The sequence below is a fragment of the Eleutherodactylus coqui genome, chromosome 13 (assembly GCF_035609145.1).
Source record: "Eleutherodactylus coqui strain aEleCoq1 chromosome 13, aEleCoq1.hap1, whole genome shotgun sequence".
Lineage (NCBI taxonomy): Eukaryota > Metazoa > Chordata > Amphibia > Anura > Eleutherodactylidae > Eleutherodactylus > Eleutherodactylus coqui.
Window position 1 is genome coordinate 49,929,908 of NC_089849.1, and position 20,733 is coordinate 49,950,640.

General features: G+C 45.0%; 2 protein-coding genes across 2 annotated transcripts in view; one reads left to right on the plus strand and one right to left on the minus strand.

Moving 5' to 3' along the window:
- Positions 1–14: 14 nt before the first annotated feature.
- On the plus strand, positions 15–17,366 carry TTI1 (TELO2 interacting protein 1). The gene is made up of 8 exons (XM_066586312.1): positions 15–43; positions 4,427–6,663; positions 8,481–8,648; positions 9,092–9,225; positions 10,129–10,269; positions 10,375–10,579; positions 12,538–12,625; positions 15,322–17,366. The coding sequence occupies exons 2-8, from the start codon at positions 4,479–4,481 to the stop codon at positions 15,497–15,499; spliced, it is 3,099 nt and encodes a 1,032-aa protein (XP_066442409.1). The 5' UTR covers positions 15–43; positions 4,427–4,478; the 3' UTR covers positions 15,500–17,366.
- Positions 17,367–17,423: 57 nt separating this feature from the next.
- Positions 17,424–20,733, minus strand: part of VSTM2L (V-set and transmembrane domain containing 2 like) — a 67,713-nt gene continuing 64,403 nt past the window's right edge. Inside the window, exon 4 of the mRNA XM_066586684.1 lies at positions 17,424–19,779. Coding sequence (XP_066442781.1) covers positions 19,507–19,779 — 273 coding nt within the window. The 3' untranslated portion in view covers positions 17,424–19,506. The remainder of the gene's footprint in view (positions 19,780–20,733) is intronic.

Sequence of the window (20,733 nt, forward strand, 5' to 3'; positions counted from 1 at the left end):
TCCGACATGTGAAACCGCCCTATCTGCTGCACCATGGGTTAAGGTGAGTGGTCTGAGCTGCTTGTTGGGGCTTGTAAAGATGGGAGTTGGGTAGGAGGAGGGTCAGGACAGCTGAGAGGTGATGTCTGTGTGGCTGAGCAGGGATACAAGGGTTAACACATGGCTGGTGACAATGGTGTGCCCATAATGTGACAGTGGCAGCAGTACAAGGTAAAGGGTCCCCCTGTATACAGGTAAAGGGTCCGCTCTGTGTCTGAGGGTCCGGCTGTCAGCGAGGCTAGCGAATAAATTGTTACCTTTCATCGTTATTGGCCGCTCGGTTTATTGCGTTAGAACGTGATTCATTCACTAGCTGCGCCAACTTGCGTGACAGACGCACTTTTGGACGCATTGCCATGTCGTGGCCGCCCCACGTGGCCCTACCCTAAGGGCCCATTCAGACAGCCGTATATACGGAGCGAATACAAGCCATTGTTGTCAATGGGTATTCTCGCAGCTGTGTATCTTTCACATAAAAAACGGCATGCGCTATTTTGGTTCATATGACGCACCGTGCAAGCCTGTTAACGTCAATGGGCAAGAATACGCAGGAAATCCGGATATTCGCTGTGTATTTACGTTAGAGAACAATGCTCTTTCTTGTGTGTTTTTTGTTTTTTCTTTTGTTTGTTTTCTTTTAATTTTTTAATTTTTTTACACTCTTAGATACGCTGCGTATAAAACTGCAGATAGAACAAAATACGGGGGGAAGCAGCATTTTTTTGGTCCGTCAATACATCGTGCATTCGTGAACCAAAACACGCAATACGGCCGTCTTAATGAGCCCTTAAAGGGGTTTTGTCATTAGAAAAAAAAAATCAACACTTGCCTATTCCTTCCCCATCAGTCTTCTTACCGCATCTTCTCCTGCAGTCCCCTCGGGTCACCTCACCTCCAGCCGTCCGGATCCTCTTCTTCCAGTGACGAAGCGTCCATTCTCGGCAGTCTCCTTCCAGCAGGTCTATGTACGCGGTCACTAGTAACGTAACGTTCACTGCCTAGCAGGGAATGCCGAGCTATCGCAGAGACTGCGCATGCAGGCTGTCTCTCTGCAATAGTACATGAACACTCACGGCGAGACAGCGCGCATGCGCAGTCTCTGTGATAGCCCGACACAGCATTCGCATTCCATGCTAGGCACACTACGTCACTAGTGACTGGATACACTGCTTAGAATGGACGCTCCATAACTGGAAGAAGAGGATCCGGCCGACTGGAGATGATGTGACCCGGGGGGACTGGTGGAGCCAGGAGAAGAACAGTGAGAAGATGTGTTTTTTTTTAATGACAGAACCCCTTTGAGGAAAACCCTAGTGGCTCATTGGAATTATTAGTCACAAAGTCATTTAGTGAAGTATCGCTACATTTTGCTGTCTTTATTCTTACTGCAGGACTCCATGGTGATCCAAGTTCGGTCCAATAGAAAAATTCTGATCCAGGTTGTGTTAAAGGGGTATTACCATCTCAGGCATTTAAAGCATGTTCTCAGGGACTCTCGCCTGTTAGGATTTTGGTTTTCTCTATGTGGGATTGCCAACTACAGCTTGTGCGCTGCCCTTACTGATGTCTATGGCGGGAAGAACTGACCAAGCACTGCTAAGATGATGTCACAGCTCAGCCTTGTGTTCCACCAGATACCCACTGGCTAGGTGATAATTTATAATTGCTGGGGGTCTGACCACTGGACTGAGTAGGGATCACAAGGATGGCGCACCACTAGTCCCCTTAGTGAATGGAGAGGTGGTGTGCATGCATGAACTGTGCACCGTTGACTTTTGCGGGAATTGACGGAGACCATTGAGGACAGCACTCTATCTCTATAGACAGAGAGTTGAGCAGTGGTCCCTCATGTGCACCGCCGCTCCATTCACTGTGTTTTGTGGGATAATTCCTTTTAAGGACTTGTATAGAATGAAATGCCCTGCTACTTACTAATATACTTTGTTTCACTTCCACCTCTGTGTACCCTCAGTGACTACAACCATTCTTGTCCACATCCAGAGGCCGCACACCCGTACATACCCAATACTTCTCACAGCTGAGCGTTTACTCCGAGGGTCTGCGCGTTAAAAGGGTTGGAAGATTGCAAGTTACCCCCAGTCTGCAGGATAAAGGATAACATGCTTATCAATTGGGGGTCTCACCCACTGAGGCCCCTGCAGATCTCAAGAACGGGGTCCTGTGTCCCGCTCTGCCTCTCACTACAGGGGTTGCTTCTCCCTCCGCAGTGACATCAGAAGTTCTGGCTAAGCATGTGTGGTCGGCGCTCCCTTCATTTCAGCGGGGTTCACAGTAATATGTGAGCGCTTGCCGCTCGGTTATCTCTGCAGTCCCACTGAAAGTAAATGGAGTATCAGCATGCTTGCGTGACTAGTTCTCCATTCAGTCTCCTTACTGCAGGGTGGTGGAGGGGGGTGTAGTAACCCCACAGTGAGGAGAATGGGGGACACCTATTCTCGAAATTGGCTTGGGTCTCAGCGTTGAAACCCCTGCGATCGGCTTAGTCTAACCCCTTTTCGCAGCCTGGACTTTTTTTTACACAAAGTGTATATTAGAATGTTGTAAATCTATTCAACATATATTACAATCTTTGTAAAAAAAAAAAAAATTGCGCCCCTAGAAGGAGTTGTCGTTTTGCTGCAAAAGTCAGCATTCAGTTACATATCTGCATGCTGTAAGTAGATGTAAATGATGAGGATTGTGATGTGATTAGATGAACGGTCTTGCCACCGGAGGCCCTAAATGTGGTTCCACCCTTGGCCTATAAGAGGCTCTCGGAGGCTCCTTGTGTGTAGTGACCTCTTCTTCCACTTGTGTAGAGCTTGTTGACCACTAGACGCCTCTACGATGCAATAGAAGAGATATTATCCCGTTACCAGAGTCTGAGAGGGGCGCATTATTGGGATGTGAGAAGCTTTATGTTGGTATTGACAATTTTCCTGCCACTTGGACCATTCTGACCAGCCTGTTAGGAATTGGTTAAATCAGTAGATACCTGATGGCATGCATACAAGGTGACCGGTCTCAGGATGCCCTCGGCAGACCACCAGTAGAGCTGAAAGTTCGACAAGCCGCTCTAAATGTTTCATTGTCCACCATCCAGAGACAGGTGGCACCATCATTACAGGCCTGCTGTGGAGTGGCACACTGCCCCTGCTGGTGTGATGGTCTGAGATGGCCATTGCATACGACAGTCGGTCCCCCCTAGTAATGGTACGAGGGACAATTAAAGCTCAGCGATATGTTCAGGACATCCTGCAGCCACATGTGTTCCTCTCATGATGGCTACCAAGAGGCAGTTTCCAGCAGGGTGTCACAAGAAAGGGTCCACAACATTGCCACACTTCCATGGCCTGTTTGGTCACCAAATTTATCACCAATAGAACCTATATGGGACCATCTGGGATGGAAGCTTTGACAGCCTATGAGTTTGCATGATCTAGAGGCTTAGCTACAGCAAATGTGCATCAGTATGCTGCAGGAGACCATATGGAACCCGTATGCCTTCATACCTGTCCGTTTCACTTCTTGTATCCAAGCCAGAGGTGGTACAACAGGGTACTAGAGCCTCCATGCCTGCCCGTATCACATCTTGTATCCAAGCAGAGGTGGTACAACAGGGTACTAGAGCCTCCATGCCTGTCTGTATCACATCTTGTATCCAAGCTAGAGGCAGTACAACAGGATACTAGAGCCTTTATGCCTGCCTGTATCACATCTTGTATCCAAGCTAAAAGCGGTACAACACGGTACTAGAGCCTCCATGCCTACCCGTATCACATCTTGTATCCAAGCTAGATGCGGTACAACAGGGTACTAGAGCCTCCATGCCCGCCCGTATTACATCTTATATCCAAACTAGAGCCGGTACAACAGGCTACTAGAGCCTCCATGCCCACCCGTATCACATCTTATATCCAAGCCAGAGGCAGTACAACAGGCTCCAAAAGTTCAGTTATTTGCAATAAATTATCCATTTCAATTGAGATTATAGTCCCTTTCTTATATCAATGTTACAATCACATATAGAAAGTCTAATTTGATTCCAACAACTCTTTCTAGGTGCTTGTTTCTTTTCTTTTTTTTGCCATTGAGTGTAATTTAAAGGTTTGTGCCAACTTCTAAAGTTATCCCCTTTCTACAGAATAGGGAATAACTTTCTGATTCAGCACTTGGACGCCCACCAATCCCGAAAACAGGAGTCTAGACAATCCCTGCTCTATTCTTTTCAGTGGTACTACAGTTCAGACTGTCCCCAGCAGTTGGACCTCACCGATCAGAAAGTTATCGCCTATCCCGTGGATAGGGGTAGCATTAAAAGTTGGCACAGCCCCTTTACTTTGATATGAATTGCTTATATATAATTATGTCTTTACCTCCCCCATAGGCATTTTTACACTTGTTTGGAACAACGTGAAGAACAAGACAGAAAAGCAACCATGGCCACCAAGACTTATCCACACAGTGCTTTTGAAGGTCTACGGCCCTTTTGCGTTCAGTTGACAATGGAGCAGACCGTGCAAAATGTAAAAAACTTGCGAAAACAAATTTCTTCAACAGACGAGCCTGCTCTCCAAGATCTTCTGGACTATGTTCTTTTTCCTCTGCGATTTTCAATTAAGACAGCTGGGACAAAAAAGCCTGGATTGATGGAGGCTGTTCTTGAATGTATTACTCATATTCTCTCCATCACTCGTTTAAAAAGCCCGGTGGTCTTACAGGAGATGTTTAGTGAGTTATGTAGTTGCATTCCTGCAGACCCACTTCAGCCGGTGCCTGAGGAGCTGAAATTGGCCCTTATTTTAGCCATGCGTTCTCTTCTCCGCTCTTCTGGTGCTGACGTGCTCTGTGTGCTATACAAACCATCTATGCTTCCCGAGATGGGATTCACCATTACTCTACTGTTAAGATTTGCAGAACTAGAAAAGTCACGTGAGATCCGTCTGGAAGCTTTGAACTGTTTGGAGAGATTGCTAGCTCCCGACATCAAGCAGGTCACCTCTTTGGGCAATCTGTTTGCTTCCTTCCTTCCTGGAGTCTGTACAGTATTAACAAGGATAATCGGTGGGGACCCTAAGCAAGGGTACAAGATAATAAGCACTGTAATCCGGCTCTGGGCTGGGATAGTCAGTATAGTCATGTCTGATGAAAGTCTGGCACAAGTGCCGGAGAAGAAACCTGTATACCCTGGTTTGTCTGGACGCGTGGCAGAACTTATGGCGTACCGGGACAGGACTTGGGTTGAGCACTCTGTTAGCCGTCTATTGATACATCTGGAAAAAATCACCGAATGTTGCACAGCCAACCCTCACTGGAAAGTGCGGCTGGCTCTTGTAGACTTGACTGATCTCTTGCTTACTCGTTGTTGGAACTCATTAGGGGCGGCAGTAGGGAGCCTATTGCAAATATTAGTAAGTCTTATGAGTGATGATACATCTGAAGTCAAGACGAGGGCTCGCAAGGTTTTACAGAAGGTTTCAACAGAAGGGTCAGCTTCTCGGAAACTGGGAGACGTGCTGTCGGAGAGTCTCTATTCACTTGCTGCAACGCTTCCTAGGCTACTGAGTTCTCAGGATGACCAAGGCAAGCTCCGCACTTTAGCACTTTTTCTCGGATATCTGCAACTTCTTGGTCCCAGGCTTAAATTTATTCTGCACTCTCCGGCCCACCTTCAGCGCCTTTCATCTGCCCTCCTACAGACATTAGAGCTAGACTTGTGCTCTGTTAAGATAGTGGAAAAAAGACTTCCCTGCTCTGCCAGAAACCTCAGGCAGCAAGACCTACCCCATACTGGAGTCCAGCAGAAGTCCTTCCGCTTTTTTAGGGACCCACATATTCTTTCTCATATTCAGCAGATCTGTAGGCTCCTGGGTTATTATGGAGATTTAAATTTATTAACGGACTACTTCTTAAGTCTATATCGAGCACAGAGGCTACCAGCTGTGATTGTCTTGAATCAATTAGTCCTAGGGGCAGCTGGAATTGATATTGAAGACCTTAGTGGAGGCATACGGGTATTGGAAGCCATTGAACTCTTGGATACTATACGTCCGCTTTTGGAAGAGTACACGGACCCCTCCAACTGGTATCTTCTTACTTGCCAGGATAGTGTTGAGCTAGTAGATCGGTTTGCATTGCTTCGTGTTGGGAGTCCGCAAAAACCAGCCATTAGTGACATGACTGCTAATTCTTGGAAGCTTTGTCTGCAGCTGGAGGGCATCTCCTGCTTTGCCCAGGCCCTTGGCTCCAATTTCCGCCCACTTCTGATCTCTGCTCTATACCCCCTGCTTGAGAAAGCTGGAGATCCTTCCTTGATGGTCAGTGGATCAGCAATGGTGGCTTTGGACAATGTCAGCCAAGCATGTGGATACAAAGATGTCAACCAGTTAATCGAACTTAATGCAGATTATTTGGCAAGTGAAGTCTCTGTTGGTCTCCGACGCCTACGACGTCGTCATGGTGGTGCTGCACGTGTATTACATGCTATGTTAGAGAATTGTGGGCCTAGTCTTCTGCCCCTGTTGTATGAACTTGTCCAGGATCTACTTCCGGCATTGGACCAGTCACAAAATGAAGGAGCCAAGATCCTCTTTCCTGTGCTAAATTCTCTCGTCAACAAATTAGGTAAATAGCATGTCCAATGGTAATATACTCCTGTTATATCTGTAGTGAGCTTCTATGAAAAGTTGAAAATCGAGGGTATGGTGTCCTTTGTAGTAGATGCATGGGAAATTCTATGTGCTGTAGAGTATGAGTGGATAGTATATTAGGGTTACGAATAGGTTCGTGGGAGAGGGTACTGACTCTGTGGCAAGAATAAGAGTATGATTGGGCACTCCATTTGGGCAAGAAGCAGTATAGGAGAGAACAGTGGACTGGAGGGGAAGAAACACAGTAGAAGAAGGCAATGGATTGCATGTGGATGGCAAAGTGGCTTATTTGGCTTGACTTCTTAGGAGGCTAGGGCGATGTTTTAGATCCAATATTCAGAATATGAAGAGTTAATCAAATGTTCAATGTTGAATAGAAGATACAGCTTTTTATCACAAAATGTAAATATCCTTAAAGAGTAACTGCACTTTGAAAAAAACTTTTGACATGTCGTAGCGACATCTCAAAAGTTTTGATCAATAGGGGTCCTGGTATGGAGACCCTGGCTGATCTCTGTAATGAAGAGGTTGCAGCGCTGTGCCCCTTCAGCGGTCATCCTTGCCTGTCGGCTCCTCTCGGCAACTGAAGGTGAACTCGTAGACTTCTATAGACATCACGAAAAAAAAGGCTTGGTACGGTGTTAGCCAGTAGAGCAAAGTGTGATTGTTCCCAGTGAGAGAAACCAAATAGTCTTGTAGATATGATACCTTTTAATGGCAACAAAAATACATGATGTTACAGCAAGCTTTCGGATCCTCTATCGATCCTTCCTCAGGCTAAAATGGAACTGGATTGGTTGGGGCACATATATAATATACAAATGCAGACAGGACACCCCTTTTGATTGAAATACCCCCTTTGATTGAATGTCTATAAACATCTAAGCGCCTGTATTCAGCTGCTCAGCTTAGCTGACAGGTAATGATGACAGCTGAAGGGGCACAGCACTTGGGTGACCGCAGAAGCCCATTGACTTCAGCGATCAGTAGAGCTCTTGGCATACGGACCGTCACTGATCCAAACTCTTGACTGGTTGCTCTGACATGTCAAATGTTTTTTTTGTTTTTTTTAAATGCCCTTATTCTTTAACATTTCAGTCTTGTTCAGATGGATTTCGCAGCAGATCCAGGTCATCTGTACAGTTCTTGAGAGTAGAGAATATGGGAGCCAATGGTAGTCAATGATGACCTACAATATATGTTGCTATTCCACTTCTTTAAGGGGTACTCCAGAGGCTGGGCACTGAGCATGCCTGACCAGTAAAACAGAGAAGCCTACAGGCTGTAACCATTGGATACCGATGGAGAACAATGCTGCTTTGTAAAACAAGTTAGAACATTATATTGCAAAATTACATGTTATCACCCTATAAAGCATGTAGCTTTCACTTTGAGTCACTGGAATACCCCTTTAAAGGGGTTTTCCGGAAGTACAGTATTGACTCCTATCATTAGAATAGGCCATCGATGGAGGCTCAACTCTTGGACCAATGCCAGTAAGCTGTTTGAAGGGTCCGCAGAGCTTGGTTGAGTGCTGCAGCCTCTACATTGCTCCATATGATTAGCACTAGCTAGGAGATGAAGAGACTGTAGCATTCTCCCAAGCGTTACAGCCTCTAAAACAGCTGATTGTCGGGGTTGCCGAGAGTCAGACCTGCATTGATCTTAGGCCATCAATATTAAAATCCTGGAAAGCCCTATTAAACCCTCTAGAATTCCTCCATATGAATATTCTCACATACAGCAAAACTGGTTTGCATGCAGTCATCTTACTTATCCTCTTGTTTGCAGGTAGATGGTTTCCTTCACCGCGCACCGGTACTCCACCAGTAACGGATGCATCCATTCAACACCAGTCCCATCATGAGAACCTAGCAGAAGAGATGACGCTGTTTCTGCAGGATCATATAGAACAACATCGTATAGCTAAGGGAGACCTTGAAGAAGAGGAGGCTGCAGGTGACTACAAATTATTTCAAAGAGGTCGTTCCACAAAATGGCTTAACCTCTATCCACAGGATCTGTAATAAGTATCTAATTGGGGGTGGGGGGTTCAACCTCTGGGACCTCCACAAATCATGAGGACAGAGGTCCCAAGTGTCCACCAACTGAATGGGGCAGTGATCACGCTTGCGCAGTACTGCTCAATTCATTTCTATGGGACTGCTGGCGAGAGCCGAGTACAGAGAAGTTAAGCTGTAGTGTGCACCCATAGCTACAGCTGCATTTATTTGGGACTCCCATTCTCAGATATGTATCGCCCACCATAGCAGGGCCAGCCAATGTGAATATGCTTCTTATGTCACCAATGACCAGGCCAAGGTCCGTTTTTAACAACCATGGATCTTTATGAAAAAAGTTTTTGCATTCAAAAATTAACTTTTCTACTTTCACTGGTTCAGATGTGTTACCCCCTTCAGAAGACGTTACTGATGTCCAGAAGCCACCATTGCCCACTCATGCGCAGATTACCAAAGAGATAGCTGAAAGATGTACGCACTTCCTGTCACACAATGACGCACAGCTTCGTATCCAGGTACAGTAGCACAAAGTGGGTCACCAATAAATACACGACTAAAGGCAAGATGTAGAAAAAAATGCAAATTACTCGAGCGAGTAGTGCCTTTTGCGAGTACCTGCCCGCTCATCTTAAAAGATTGGGGGGGCGGGGAGGAACGGGGGGGAATCTCTTCCCCGCTCCCCCCTGCTCACTCCCGCAACTCGCCGGCACCCAAATCTTTTGGGACGAGCAGGTGTGTACTCGCAAAAGGCACTACTCGCTCGAGTAATTTGCCTTAGCGAATATGCTCACTCATCTCTAGTTGCATTACATTTCTAAAGCCTCCTATTCTTAAAGAATTATTCCAGGTACACTGATTAAAATATTCAAAGTTTATCATGGCATAACCAATATATGTATAAATTGGAGCATTTATATACCTTTTCAGCACTTTTCTGAATCTTTCCAGAGTTTGTACCTGATATAAGCTTTGGCTGCTCTTCTCCGCCTGTGGGAGGTTCAGCTTATTTAGCTGCCTGTTTCTAACCCTGTATAAGCTGTAAAATAACATGTATAAGATCTACTTGCTACACGGCCTTGCTGTTCTCCTTCAAGATTTGAGAAGGAAGAAGATCAATTCTCTAATCTGTAAATAAAGCACTGCCTCAAAGAAACGGGATCCAGTACCTGCAGGTCCTGTAACAAGCACCTGCTGGGAGGGGAGAGTAATGATGGTTAGGACTAGAGATGAGCGAGTATACTCGCTAAGGCACATTACTCGAGCGAGTAGTGCCTTAGCCAAGTATCTCCCTGCTCGTCTCTCTCCCCCCCCCCCCCCTCGCTCATCTCTGGTTAGGACTCAAGAAGGTGGAGAATGACCAAGTATACAAAGAGAAGAGTTATATGACACTGATTGAAGATCTCTGTCTTCATTTGCAGGCTCTGGACACTTTGGGTCTCTCTTTAATACCACTTCACTCTCGGGAAGATGTTCTCCTACCGCTCGCTCATAAAATCTGGCCATGTCTTGTGAAAAGACTAGTACAGGATGAACCTCTAGTCCTACTGCGTGCCTTTCAGGTATGTCTATCACAGCCTTCTTGCTGCCGATCAGTTATTCTTGTGATTACTACTACTCCGTCATGTAAGTGTCCAATTTTACAAACTGTCCCCTTTTTCCCTCAGATGCTCGTGTCACTTGCTGCATCATGCAAAGATTTCATCCGACAGCGCGTGTGCAAAGACGCTTTACCTGCCTTTCTTACATCTCTCCGCTCTCAGGCCCTTGTTAGCTGCCATGCCGGGCCTGTATACAGCCACACGCTCGGCTTCAAGTTGCAGAAAGCTTTATTGGATGGTTTGGGGACACTTTGTGTGGATTTGGCATTGGGTGAGGACAAAACTTGAAAGTGTTTTTTAACTGCTTATATGTAGATATATAATCTGCATGGAAAGTTGAGTAACTTTGTAAATACATTACATTACCTATCTTGTACAGACTGTATTACTGTATACTCCAGAGCTGTAATCACAATTCAGCTGGTTTCTATTGGAAACTGTCAACAATTTTGTCAACAGGAACACTAAAATTTTACCTAAACTTCTTTGATACAGTGTAATAGTTTCTGTCTTAATGGCGAGTTTATAGACTAAAGGACCTAGTAGGTGGCAGATCAAGTGCCCGTTCTAGTGCCAATCGATAATATAAAAAGTTGATTAACATTTGTTTTAAAGGACTACACGCAGGACAATCAGTTGTTTTCTACTTGCAATTGTTCATGCAGCCATTCGGTTCCATGTGTGTTAGCAGCATATGCCCTCTTTATGTGTGCTGCCAACAAACAGCAATTTTTCATACCCGCATTGAGGAATCAACCGCTGAACGAGTATTTACTGACGTACAATCGCTCATTCCACCATCATTGTCCCAAGTACTTATTTGGTTCATCATCAGGCCATGTTAAAAGGGCCGCAGCCCTTCCAGAGAGTGATTCACTAGTGCAAGCTCTATAGAGACACTGAGCCAGCAATGAGTATCACATTAGTCATGCATGAGTTTTAGGGTGCATTCACACGAACGTATATCGGCTCGGTTTTCATGCCAAGCCGATATACGTTTTCCTCGTGTGCAGAGGGGGGAGGATGGAAGAGCCAGGGCCAGGAACTGTGCTCCCGCCCCCTCTCTGCCTCCTCTCCGCCCCTCTGCACTATTTGTAATGGGGAGAGGTGGGACGGGGGCGGGGCTAATTGCCGGACCTTAGCCCCACCCCCGTCCCGCCTCCCATTGCAAATAGTGCAGAGGGGCAGAGAGGAGACAGAGAGGGGGCGGGAGCCTCAGTTCCTGCTTCTGGCTCTGGCTCGTATATCTGGCTCGGCATGAAAACCGAGCCGATATACGTTCGTGTGAATGCACCCTTAGGATGAAGTCGTATATGCTGTGACACTGGGATTATGTACAGTTTATCGGAGTGGCATTCTATTGGCTTTAGGACACCTGAAAAGTTTGGAAATTGTCCCTAGGACCACGTGAGGTCTTGGGAATGTGGTGAACGTTATGTAAAGCCTGAGCTTTTTGCTTTGACTCGCCAACTAATGAACACAGTTGGGCAGATTTATTAACCCTTTCCAATCCAATTTGTATTCTGGTTTTCCTAGGGGGCTTACTCTTTTTCTGCTGTTATACAACGGCGCTATCTGCTGGCTAAAGCCAGTACTGCATGAGGTGACACGTTGGATAGGCTCCGACAGCAGAGAGGCTGGCAATATACAGTAAGAAAACCCCGATGGACGTCTTCCAACATCGGAGCTGTACAGCCTTAAATCATAATGTCTTTAGACGTCAGACAGTGGATTGGAAAGGGTTAATGTGTCTTAAATGTAAATGGAATAAAAATAGGTAGAAAATATGCCCAATCTATCAGAGCGGTGCACGCTGCATGATAGATTGGGCGCATCTTGCTGCATGTTAGACTCCTCTTAGCTACTCATCCATCTCTAGACTTATTTTCAAAACCATCTAGTTCAGCACAAAAATGGTCTAAAATGCATCGTAAATGCAGCACACAGCATAACTGACAGTTTTTGGTGCAAAGAGCAAACCAATAGCTCACTGTGTCCGTAAACCATGCCCCATCGGGTGCACGTCCGTGAAGGAGCACTAATGGATCCAGCAGGAAAAGGCAACATGTAGCCCAGCACGCTGATCTAGTAGACATGTAGTCTCATTAATACAAACAATGAACAAATGCTTACGCGTTTCAAACAGTGTTCCTATTCATAGCATGGGCCTTTGGTGCAAGTAGGGCCAAAATAGATTAATAAATCTGTCCTGTTGTATTTTTCTTGCAGGTGACGGTGATTTGTTGGAGGTGATTGATTCCTGCGTTCTCTACCTCAGTGCAAGACAGCCGAAGCATCTCCAGGAGGCTGCAGTCAGGTGAGAGACCACAAGCTATTATGTGGTTACCCATTAACATGATTGTCAAGAGAGTATGTTAGGGACGGCGCTCCAAACGGTCAGACAAAGATAACGAGCTTTTCCAGAAGTCCTTTATCCACAACCAAATGAAGAGTAAACAGTCCGGGCATCGGAAGGCATATACAGCAACCCAGGGGTAGTCAGTGCAAAGAAAAGAAAAGGCTTGTGCTCAAATGGAAGTTGGAGATGGCTCATACAAAAAAGACATACATGTTTATATGTAAAGTGTGTGTGTGTGTGTATATATAATATATAATTTGAAACGGCACTTACTGATTTGGGGGGGATCTCTCTATGAATCCAAGAAAGCTTCAATGTCAAGGCTTGTGCATTCAGAGCAGGGCAACAATGAAAACAAATAGAAGGCAACGCGTTTCAGACTTAAAATTGGCCTTTTTCAAGCGTTTCCTTCTGTTTTAATTGTTGTCCTGCTCCAAATGCATAAACCCTGACATTGAAGCTTTCTTGGGCCGGCTGCACATGGCCATGACGGGCTCCGCCGCGGAGCCCGTCGCGGCTCCCCCCAGAGACTCCATACTTACCTGCGGATCCAGAGTCTTCCGTCCCGCATGACGCTTCGGAAATCCGTCCGTGGGAAGGAGCCCTTAGATTGAAAAAGACAACTTCTTTCTGCTACAACAATGCTATAGGGGGGACTCATGGAGCGATCCACCCCTACCACCACCCCCCCCCCCAATTAGTAAGTGCTGTTTCAAATTTTATATATACAGGTGCTCCCCGACTTGCGAACAGGTTCCGTTCCGGGAGCCCGTTCGCAAGTCCGTTTTGTTCGCAAGTCGAACAAATGGTTGTATGGAGGGGATCGCGGGTGGATCCCGCTCCCACAACGTCGGGAGCAGGCTGTTCTTACAGCGGGCACCCGGCGGCAGCAGTTCCGACGAGCCGTGGCGCTTGTCGGAACTGTTAACACTTTAAATACCGCTCTGACAGCGGTATTTAAAGTGTTAACAGTTCTGACGAGCGGCGCAGCTCATGGAACCTGCTGCCGCCGGGTGCCCGCTGTAAGAAACAGCCTGCACCCGACGTTCAGGGGGCCCGTACAGCGTCCCACGATGAGATCGTGGGACGCTGTGTGGTTGCTAGGCAGCCGGGGACTCCTGAAAGGCCCCAGGGCTGCCTATGCAGAGTGCCTATCAAGCGCACGGCTTGCTAGGCGCTCTGCATAGACAGCCCTGGGGCCTTTCAGAAGGCCCCCGGCTGCCCAGCAACCGCGATGTGACCGGACAGGCTTCTATCAGGCTTGATAGAAGCCTGTCCGGTCCCTGCACAGTATGATGTAATGCCATAGCATTACATCATACTGTGCTGTACAGATAGTTCGTATCTAGCGAAATTCGTAACTCGAATGTTCGCAAGTCGGGGACTATCTGTATATATATATGTGTGGTGTGTATGTGTGTGTGTGTGTGTGTGTGTGTGTGTGTGTGTGTGTGTGTGTGTGTGTGTGTGTGTGTGTGTGTGTGTATATATATATATATATATATATATATATATATATATATATATATATATATAATATTATACACACAACACTTTGCATATATACATGTATGCTGTTTTCGTATGAGCTGTCTCCAACTTCCATTTGAGCACAAGCCTTTCCTTTTCTTAATAACTTAACATCATAATGGCCAGAGACAACACCCCAAATAACAGAGTCCCCTTCGGAGTGCCACAAGCCAGTTAAAGAGGTTGTCCAGACAAAGAAAGTTATTCCCTATCTACAGGATAACTATCTGATTGGTGGGGTCTGACCAGAGTAAACGGAGAGCTGGCCGTGCATGTACAGTGTCACAAAGTCGATTATGAAAAGTAATGGAGTGCCAGTGTGCTTGCATTACCTGCCCTCCATTCTGTAATGTAGGAGAAGGATGCCGTAAAGGGGACCCCCTGCTTTTACAAATAATGGGGGTCCCAGCGATCTATCAGTTTTCACCTATCCAGTGGATAGGTGAAAACTCGAAAAATGCCACATTGCCAGAATACCCCTTTAAGTCCTCCATGTTCTTTTGCATCTGACATCCTATAGAGGATACATATAGTAGTCAGTTGCTCTCCACGTGCCAGAGGTTGGTACAGACGGAGGTGCTTCAGGCAAAAGTAATCAATTTTAGAGAGAAACCAATTTGGCGCTTATGTATCGCCCCTCCTTCCTGTATAATTGGTGCCTACTAGAATGACATACTGAAATGTCAGGCCATACTTCAACAAAGGACTCGCTAATAAGGAGTGATCACACCTATTTCCAAGATAGCTACTTCAATAGCAGTTCAGATTTGGAAGGAGAAAACAATTGCATCAGAGGATGGAGTGTTTTTAGGCCGACTTTAACAATTATCATCTGTATCACTTGCCATAAGATAATTTGCAGGTCTGAGCTGGAGGTTTGGGAAGATGTGGACTTTACACATTGTGGTGTAGGACAATATAATGGTGTATAATTACTGCTGCTAAGATATCCTCTAGTAGAAGCCCTCCTAGTTATTACTTCTAGTGAAGGTGTTATCACACCGCAGGAACGTTATTTCATACCTCGCAATGTTGAGATGCAATAAAACCTAAACTGTCTATATACGGCAGATACTGTTATTTTCAGGATATTGACTGGCTTGTCTCCTGTTCTCTCCATGCAGAACGTTACTTAGTCTCTCACAGCTGGATCCAGATATTGTCTGGTTGCATCTATGTGAGTGGCAAAGCCCACCAGAAGTCCCGCACCCCTCTCTCGTCCCACTGTCTTGGACGGTCAGATCCAACGATGAATATACACAGAACGTCTGCAAGGTACTACAGAAGCTGCAAGGACTATAGGAAGATCTGCTGTAGCTTGTAGTATGCCCTACAATGGGTGCTTACCTGGTGATGTCCCAAACCACCTGCGGGCATTCTGGATTCTTAAAGCTTTAACCCCTTCTGTGCCTAATTTAAGATGCATACGTTTCTTAGAATGCATCAGGAATCTTCTCCCCATGGGAGGAGCACGGTATGGGATAACGCACTCTTAGGCGTAATAAATTGTGACTTGCTGCATTCAATAAATACATCGTTATTTGATACGAATTAGTGATCAAGTCAAAAATGGCTCCAATTAGGAACTGCACTGAGGTAGCCTGTGACGATAATGTAATAGTCCAAAATGAGCATGGTGTCTGCAAGAAGATGGATTGCATAAGGTTGGAGCGCCATTCACAACCGTCAGTTCTTCGGCTTGTTGACTAATAGCGAAGGAAGTCATGAAAACGAACTTTAGTATGGAAACAGACTGTCAAAGGCAGCCGCGCTTAAATTAAGCCGATTGATGAAGTCAAGGTCCCTCTAATGTTGCCTTTGCATTTTATTTCGGGTTATTAAAATGAAATAAAAGATATACTGTACCATGTGATCAGCACATAATGTAAAACCTTTTCTATAGGTACTAAAGGGGTTTTCCAGGGACTTTGATATTTTTAGTATATTCCATCAGTATAAGATCAGTGGGATTTCAACTCACAGCACCCCCACCAATCAGCTGATTTGCAGGGGTTGTGGTGCTTGCCGGAGGGTCTTGTCCCCTTCATTACCAAGCACAGCCCCATACATTTTGTAGTGGTACTGCAACTCAATCCCATTCAAGTGCCTGGTAGCCAATGAAGGGGATGTGGTTTCTTCAATCAGCTATTCAATGGGGGTGCCAAGATGTCCTAAGGATAGATCATCAATATTAAGTCCTGGAAAACCACTTTAAATTGACAATACATTGATTATGCTACTATCTAGTAGATTAGTTGGTCTTACCAGCTAAGGTCCCACTGGTAAAAGCGGCGCTCATCATGCATAGGAGTCAGTGTATTCTTTGAGTTTAGTCCCATGCTCTAAAAAAGAACATGCTGACAGGTTGTCTTGTTATGAAAGTGGTCCTTGTATATGAATGTTAAAGCCCTTTTATATAGGCCATTGATCGTGAATGAATGAACATTCATCAACCCAATCATCGCCTCGTGTAAACAGGGTAGCCGACAAACTGGCAAAATGCTCAATTTGTCCTGCGGGCGCAGTCATCATTTGTAGGCAACGCATCTTCCCGTGAACATGGAGGATGTGCTGTTGACAATGCCTTTGACAATGACCATTTCATTCCTCCTTCTAGTTTGAATTGGCCAGATTTAAATGAACACCACTCTTGTTGCTTTGGTGCATCATCTGGCTCATATCGAGTGGTGGAAAAACTACCTTTTAATGATAGGGAATTTAGATTGTGAGCCCCAATGGGGTCAGGGACTTGCGTTGAGTAATGATGATTTCTGCTGCTGTGAGACAAGGACCCCCTGCAGTCCTTCTGACCCGATCGTATTCACTAAGGGGTATTACACAGCTTAGTATGTTGATTCGGAAAAACCCAAAACATCGGAAGGTGTTGTATCTCCAGCAGTATCTGAATTCCTTGACATTGCTAGCCATACAGAGGTCCGGCCTTGCCTGGCTCTTGTTGAGTTGATGTCTTCCATTTTCATTCACCATGCGTTGATCGTTCTACTATGTGCTGTGGCAGCTTACTATACAGCAGATGCATTTTGTTGTGTCAAGACGTTGCTGTGTTTTCTGGATCCTAACCGTCATTTTCACTCTTGTATTCAGGAAATGTGTCTATTTTTTAATATTTAAGTACTTTTGTAATAAAAATAAAACTGTGTAACTCTGCCATCATTGTGAATCGTGTCTTCAATTCCCCAGACAGAAATAAGATTCAACCACTTGGTTCTTGGGATAACAATCAACTTTTATTTACATCCAGAGAGGCGTCACATGTTATGGAGGGCGCCATAGTGCTAAACCAGAACCACTTCCATCTCGTGAGCGGAGAACATGACGGCCCTCTCCAATACTGAATTATCTCACAGTCACACCTAAACAAAAAGGCATTGATAGGAAAGGCTTACCATGTGTGTCACCTGAATCACAGGTATGGAAGCAGCAGTTAAAGCACCCACATAGTAAATCGACTCCATGGTGCCAGTTACAGCAGCATATAAATGGCAGATGGTATCTATGTAACACGTCTATACAGCCTGTATTAAACAATGCCGAAAAAAAGCTTTTCTTTGAACATCTATTCCCTCTAAGCATGTGATAAATCATATTGCTCAGTGCCTTGCAGGATATCATGTGTAGCTCTTCTCTAGGTCAAGCCCTAATAGACTTGATCGGACATTGGCCATCCACGTTTAGTGCAATCTATTGGGTGGTTGTTCAGATAGGCCTCTCCAAATCAATCTTCCGCAAAGGGATGAAAGGAATACAGAAGATTAGCTAGGTTTGTCATGTTTTTGACCTTCGTCTACCTAATGAGAGATGCAAATGATATGCTGTTGGCATGGCTCGGGGAACCAGCATCATACAAGATTACATAGCTGGTGGCAAGAGATGCAACTCCTATCAAGCTGACAAACAGAAATCCATACGTGAAGCTCCACTGAAGAACAACATAAGGCTTAAATAGAGCTCTGCAGTGGTATAGAACCAAAATGTTGCTATTAAAACTATGACGGACAGTAAATTTGCTTGTCTCATTTACAATGGTTACACTCAAACTGGTTTTTAGGTGGGACTTAAAAGAGCTGAGATCTCCCAACACCTATAGGATCTCTGGATTGCCCTTGCCTTTAGAGTATGTATTGTCATCCTCTTTCTTAGGCACCGTTAATGGGCTATATATTATATAATACAAAGGTGTGGTTTTTATACTTGCATGGTATAATTTGTCACATGGTTTCACAGGTCCTTCCTCAGAACATAATTTTAGAGGCACCTAAAATACTGGAATCAAATGAGGTTGTAGATTCTGTAGATCCGCAATGATTCAGGTCATGCCCCAGCTCCTTACGTGTTCCTCCATGAAGGAACGGACTAGGTTGTCTGTCACAGACCTGAATGGTTTCTTGTCCTACTTGCTACTCTACCGTCCTACTTACTACTCTACCACCATAGTTTTCCACCCATGAAAGAGTAGCAAATGACGAGAGTGTAGACCTAATATTCTTCCTGTAAATTGAATGTTTCAGCAGTTTACAGTGTCAAAGTGATCTAAAAAAGAGATGATTAAGCTCAAGATCAATTAAGTCACACTAGATGTGTATGATGATTATATATATTACTGTTGGTAGATTTTCAGCACTGAAACATCACTTCGGAGTTGAAGAGAGCTTATTAGAATCCTATTGTCTTTGATGAAAAGGAAGTAAATTGGAGATCGTCAATGGTTATGCCGCACATGGAGAATAAGAGCACTGATGTCATTTTTAGCATCTGTATTCTTGGATGATGACGGAAAAGGAAACACTTAGATATTATTAGCAATTTGACCATCACAGAATGTTGGCAAGTCCTGTAAAATATTACATTGCAAAGTGGACCAGTCAATGAGAGGCCTTTCGAATAAGGCTTTTTCATTTTCACCCCCATCCGATCCATTTTGAGATCATCTATTCAAAGGCATCCTGGGAATTGTAGACTTCCCATAATGCCAATGGTCTGTATGAACTCAACAGCTTGTACAGTCTGAGTAATGAAATGGCGGGCTGCAAAGTATGATCAGTGGAAAATGGCAGAGGAAGCTCCATTTTTATTTTTTTTTTGTCCACATGGTTAACAGTCTGAGCACCTTCAATGCCCTTCACCAAGAAAAGAAATAAGTCACATGATGGGGAAAAGTAATAAAGTCCCTGTTCTCCACTGGCCACTCCTGCTTGCAAGTAGACATTGATTTTCAGATGAAGAAGGGTGGGAAGCCTCTCATGCACTCGTCTGTACATCAGTATTTGGGAAAAGTAACCGCAGTCCATTTACACCTGGCATTGGTCACAGGGCTCTGCCGCTCGCTTTTTTAACTCTTTGACTTGGAAGTGACGGTGAGTGCTGGTGTCCTGTTGGCGATGAGGAACTGAACCGCGGCGGCCTAGCTCTGTCTCCACACGTAGGAAGGCCTTGACGCGATGTTGTCTTCCTTTTCCATCACTATAATCCAGAACACGACATTCATAGGTTCCTTCATCGGAGATCTTCACGTGCGACAAGCGCAATTTGTGTGAAATGTTGCTGCCAAAGACCTTTACCACCTATGTAGAGAGGGACAGATGTGAATAAAGACACCCAAGTAATTAAAGCCTCAAAATGTAATGTATACATGTGTAAGTAAGTGGAGAATCTTGGCCTACTCTAAAGCTGGCGATTGATAGCTAACCTCAACTGTGGCTCAAGCATGTTCTTTCCATGTATGTTGGGATGGCACAGCTTGTCTTAGAGAAAATAGGCTAAAATCTAACCTATTTCCCAATGGGAGCTGTTGTGGGACAGACTGTGTTCATAAAATGAGAATATCGTTGGGTTCTGAACACTACAAAATAAGATCTGTTAAGGGGGTTGTCTGGTTACCTGTAAACATTCTACCGATAACCGCAACTGTCTTAAAATAAAAAAAGACCCCTACTTACCCTGTTTCCCTGAAAAAAAACAAAAACAAACCTACCCTGATTTTTTGGGGAGGCTTGAAATATTAGCTCTACCCAGAATATAAACCCTAGCTGCATTAAATAATATAAAAAAAAGGAATACATTACCTTGCAGGCTCAATCCAGGTCCCTCCTGCTGCTGCCCACAGAAGAGCACTTCCTGGTTATGGGATTCATAAATCTCACTTCCAGGAAGCGATGGCTTTGATTGGTTCTAAAGCGTCAGTCAATGTAGCGATCGATGAACCAATCTGATGGCTGTGATTGGTTCATCGAACGCTGCATTGATTGGCTGAGGGAGGGACCTGGACTGCGCCTCCTAGGTAAGTATAATAAGACATTGCCTGAGAATAAGCCCTAGCATCTCTTTTTGGGCAAAAATTAATATAAACCAGGGTCTTATTTTAGGGGAACCACGGTACTCCACCTACGCTGCAGTCCGGCCATCCTCCCAGTGATTGTTGGGAATGATGTAATCACAGGATCACATTTGTTCACATCAGCATCAGAGGTTCCATTTGGAGCCTCCATCCTTGGTTTTCAATAACATGTAGGATAAAA

Bases quoted from the DNA above. Each gene is read 5' to 3' on its own strand.
- TTI1 (XM_066586312.1), top strand. From the start codon at position 4,479: ATGGCCACCAAGACTTATCCACACAGTGCTTTTGAAGGTCTACGGCCC. The intron at 6,664-8,480 runs GTAAATAGCATG...TCTTGTTTGCAG, and splicing joins TTCTCTCGTCAACAAATTAG to GTAGATGGTTTCCTTCACCG. The intron at 9,226-10,128 runs GTACAGTAGCAC...CTTCATTTGCAG, and splicing joins ACGCACAGCTTCGTATCCAG to GCTCTGGACACTTTGGGTCT.